The sequence below is a fragment of the Sceloporus undulatus genome, chromosome 2, assembly GCF_019175285.1.
Source record: "Sceloporus undulatus isolate JIND9_A2432 ecotype Alabama chromosome 2, SceUnd_v1.1, whole genome shotgun sequence".
In the NCBI taxonomy this organism is placed as follows: domain Eukaryota; kingdom Metazoa; phylum Chordata; class Lepidosauria; order Squamata; family Phrynosomatidae; genus Sceloporus; species Sceloporus undulatus.
In genome coordinates this window covers 225,893,774-225,897,748 of record NC_056523.1, presented here as the reverse complement: position 1 = coordinate 225,897,748, position 3,975 = coordinate 225,893,774, and the positions used below count along the sequence as shown (strand labels likewise).

The 3,975-nt window shown below is 45.1% G+C and overlaps 1 protein-coding gene across 1 annotated transcript in view; it reads right to left on the bottom strand.

Moving 5' to 3' along the window:
• TBX15 (T-box transcription factor 15) overlaps positions 1-2,310 on the bottom strand; it is a 126,451-nt gene extending 124,141 nt beyond the window's left edge. The window contains exon 1 of the mRNA XM_042455689.1: positions 1,806-2,310. Within this exon, the coding sequence (XP_042311623.1) occupies positions 1,806-2,091 (286 nt within the window). The 5' untranslated portion in view covers positions 2,092-2,310. The remainder of the gene's footprint in view (positions 1-1,805) is intronic.
• Positions 2,311-3,975: the final 1,665 nt, after the last annotated feature.

The following is a 3,975-nucleotide window of genomic DNA, read 5'->3' as shown; positions in this document are numbered from 1 at the left end:
AATTTTATTAATTAATATATCTTTATTTTACAAAGCTTGCATTTTAATAATGATGATGATGATGATGATGATGATAATGATGATGTCCTGCTCCAAAAAAAGAGGGACAAAATGGACTAATACAAACGGACGCATAAGATCTATACCTAAAAAGAGAGAAGGAAAAAAGGAGAAAGAAAATAGGAAGCAAGTCAAGATTTTGTATTGGCAAGTTCAGTTTAACTTTTGGGAAATGGTAAGAAATGCTTATTCTGGGTTTGATTACGACTGATAAAAAAGCTCAATAAAATTAGAATTAAAGAAAAGAAGAAGGAGAAGAAGAAGAAGGGAGTCTTCCTTCGAAAACTAGGCTCATCTAGCCATCCCTGAGCAGCAAAGACATTTCAAAATATATAGGATAGAGGACTACATAAGAGTAAGATTTCCTATGTATAAGGTATACATTTGGGAAAAGAGAATATGTAAGTTGAGGAGAGTGAGTTACGAGGCCTGAGAACGGAACAGAGGAAGAGGCTTCTTGCGTATCAATCCTTTTGGTTTGTAAGATCAGGAAGAGGTCTGGTTGTGTTATACAGGTATATAAGGTTGTATATTTGTGAAATAAAGAGAATTGAAGCGCTATGTAAAGCCTATGGCGCTATATAATTAATGCAATAATAATAATAATAATAATAGTAATAATAGAAAGAAATCTAGGCTCATAGAGTTGAAAGAGATCCCCAGAGGTGATCCAGCCAAACCCACCCTCCCTCCAGCCTCGGTTTAACAAGCAGCCTCCGCTCTTCACACATGAAGGTCCTCCTCAAGATTATGGAGGACCTTTTGGACATCCCTCTGGTCTCCCCGATGGGGCTGCCCTGCGACTAAAATGGTGAAGGGTCTGGAAACCATGAAGCCCTATGAGGAACGACTCAAGGAGCTGGGGTTGTTTAGCCTGGAGAAGGGAAGGTTAAGAGGGGATAGCCCTGTTTAAGTACTTGAACGGATGGCATATTGAGGACGGGGCAAGCTTGTTTTCTGCTGCTCCAGAGAACAGGACCCGGAACAATAGATGCAAGCTACAGAAAGAGAGATTCCTGGAGCTGTAGACTGTATGCCATTGGCAGGTTATATATTTTTATTGATTTGATTATTTGTATGTAAAGTGCTGTGTACATTTACAGCGCTATAGAAATAAACTATAATAATAATAATAAGACCTCCAGCCACCTTCTTGAGGGAGAGAGATTGTATTGTATTGCATTTTTGTTCTGTACACCACTATGATCATTGCGGAATAGCAGTCTCTAAATTAAAATGTATAATTACATAATAATAATAATAATAATAATAATAATAATAATAATAATATAATAATTTCCACCTCGACATTAGGAGGAACTTCCTGACAGTAAGGGCTTCTTTGACAGTGGAACAAACTCCTTCCTCGGAGTGTGTGGAGTCTCCTTCCTTGGAGGTCTTTAAACAGAGGGCTGGATGGCCATCTATTGAGTTGCTTGATTCAGAGTTCCTGCATGGCAGAATGGGTAGGACTGGATGGCCCTTGGGGTCTCTTCCAACTCTACGATTTTATGATTGTATGATTCATGATCGTTAACAGTTCTATGGTTCTAGATGATTCTATGATTCTATGATCGTACAATTCTATGGTTCTAGATTGAATTAACTATTTGGATTCTACAATTTCTATGATCGTACACTTTATGGTTCTAGATGATTCTACAATTCTATGATCGTATGACTGTATGACTCCATGATTCTACGATTGTATGATTCTCCCTCCCCGGATCCCCGCTCTCCCTCACCGGCATGGAGCTCCAGGGCTTGGGGGATCTCTCCAGTTCCTCCTCCTCCTCCTTCTTCCTCCTCTTCCTCCTCCTCTTCCTCTTCCTCTTCCTCGGGGGCCCCTTGAGGGCTGAGGGCTCCCATGGCAGCCAGGCGGAGGCCCTTCCCGTCCCAGCGGCGGCGGCTGCCGCTCTGCCTCCTCTTCCTGCGGCTGCTGGCCTTGCTGTGGGCCCCGATCAGGGCCTCGACGGAGAAGGCGTGGGCCCGGGAGCTCAGCGCCAGAGGAGACCGGCGCCGCTCGCTCATCCTCCGCAGCCCAGAGCCCCGATCGCCAGAGGGACCCGACCCAGGACTAGGCAGCTACATGGGACCCCGGCCTGGCTGGATCCCCCTGGACTCGGATCAGATGAGCCTGGGCTGCCCCTTCCTTCTTTCCTTTCTTCCCTTCCTCCCTCCTTCCCTTCCCTTCCTTTCCCTCCGGCTGCTGGCGCCTGTCAAAGCGGAGACCGAACCCCCTCCTCCCTGCAAGAGCCCCGGCCCAATGGGGAAGAGGGGAAGGGCCAGGCCAAGCCAAGGGGAGGGAGGGAGGGAGGGCGCCTCCATGCTTCACGTCCTCCATTTCCCCCCTCCTCTCCAAGAGGACTCCCCCAAAAGCTCTCCTGTCCCAGCAAGAGCAAGGCAGCGCTTGCATTTTCTCTCCTCTGCGCAGAGAGACCAAGTTGGAGACTCACTGAAAGAAAGAAGTCGGCAGCAGGAGCTTCCCTAGACTTCAGTCTCCTTCCTCAGATGCACCACATCATCATCATCATCATCATCATCATCATCATCATCATCATCATCATCATCATCATCATCACTATTAAGAGAAATCTTGTAGCTCCTTTGACACTCACTGAAAGAAAGACGTTGCCATAATAAGCTTTCATAGACTTCGGTCTACTTCCTCAGATGCATTTGGCTCCTGTTGCCAACTGTTGCTTCCTCTCACTGAGTCTCAAAGGGGCTACAAGCTCTCTGTACGTACTGATGCTACAGACAAACAGGGCTATCTCTTTCGTTTTCTATACTGTTTTTGATAGGGCTGAACCCCTCTCTAAGCGGCTTGTTCCAATGTCGGAAGACTTCGCAAAGAGGAGCTTTCCTATTCCTAGGCCTTCCTCAGATGGGTTGCATCCTGCTGGGAGACAACAGGAAAGGCTTGGAAGGATGGCTGAAGAAGGTCAAGTGCAAAAGCAAGTTTCCTGATGGACTTTCAGGAAAGCAAAATAATGACCACAGAGAATATACCTATTTTAAAAGTAGGCGAGGAGGACATTGAAATGGCTCAAGGTTTCCCTCACCTTGGTCAGTCATCGGAATGGAAGGCCAAGTCCAGCCACTAAAAGAAGACTTGGAAGGGCAACGAGAAGGGATAGGGCAAGATCCGATAGATAGATAGATAGATAGATAGATAGATAGATAGATAGATAGATAGATAGATAGATAGGAAGGTAGGTAGGTAGGTAGGTAGGTAGATAGGTAGGTAGGTAGGTAGATAGATAGATAGACAGACAGACAGACAGACAGACAGATAGATAGATAGATAGATAGATAGATAGATAGATAGGAAGGTAGGTAGGTAAGTAGATAGATAGATAGAGAGAGAGAGAGAGAGAGAGAGAGAGAGAGAGAGATACAGACACACACACACACACACACTTCAGGATCTTTCCTAGTCCCTTCCTAGCTGCCTTTCCAAGTACTAGCCTTCTTTTGTCTGCTTGACTGCAGCCTCCATTCTGATATCTATCTATCTATCTATCTATCTATCTAGCGAGGTCACGTCCTCCTTTTTCTTTCTGGTAGGTCCTCCATTTAGAGGTGAGGAGGACATGGACCCCTGGTCCCCCTGCCCTCCGAAAGGAGAGCAAAGGGTTTCGTTTCCCACTTTCCAAAACCCGACACACACACACACACACACACACACACACACACACACACACACATATATATCCCTAGGTTTTTAAAAAGTGTGTATGTAGATCAGTTCATGAAACATAGAGGTATTTTCAGTTCCCTGCAAAGTCCCGGTATAGAAAAACATTAGTCGTAGTCGTCTTTCACCTTTTTACGTCTCCAAAAACAAAAAGTGACAGCAATGATTTCGTGAAAAGATTCACGTTTATATTTCTATATTTCCATAACGTTCGG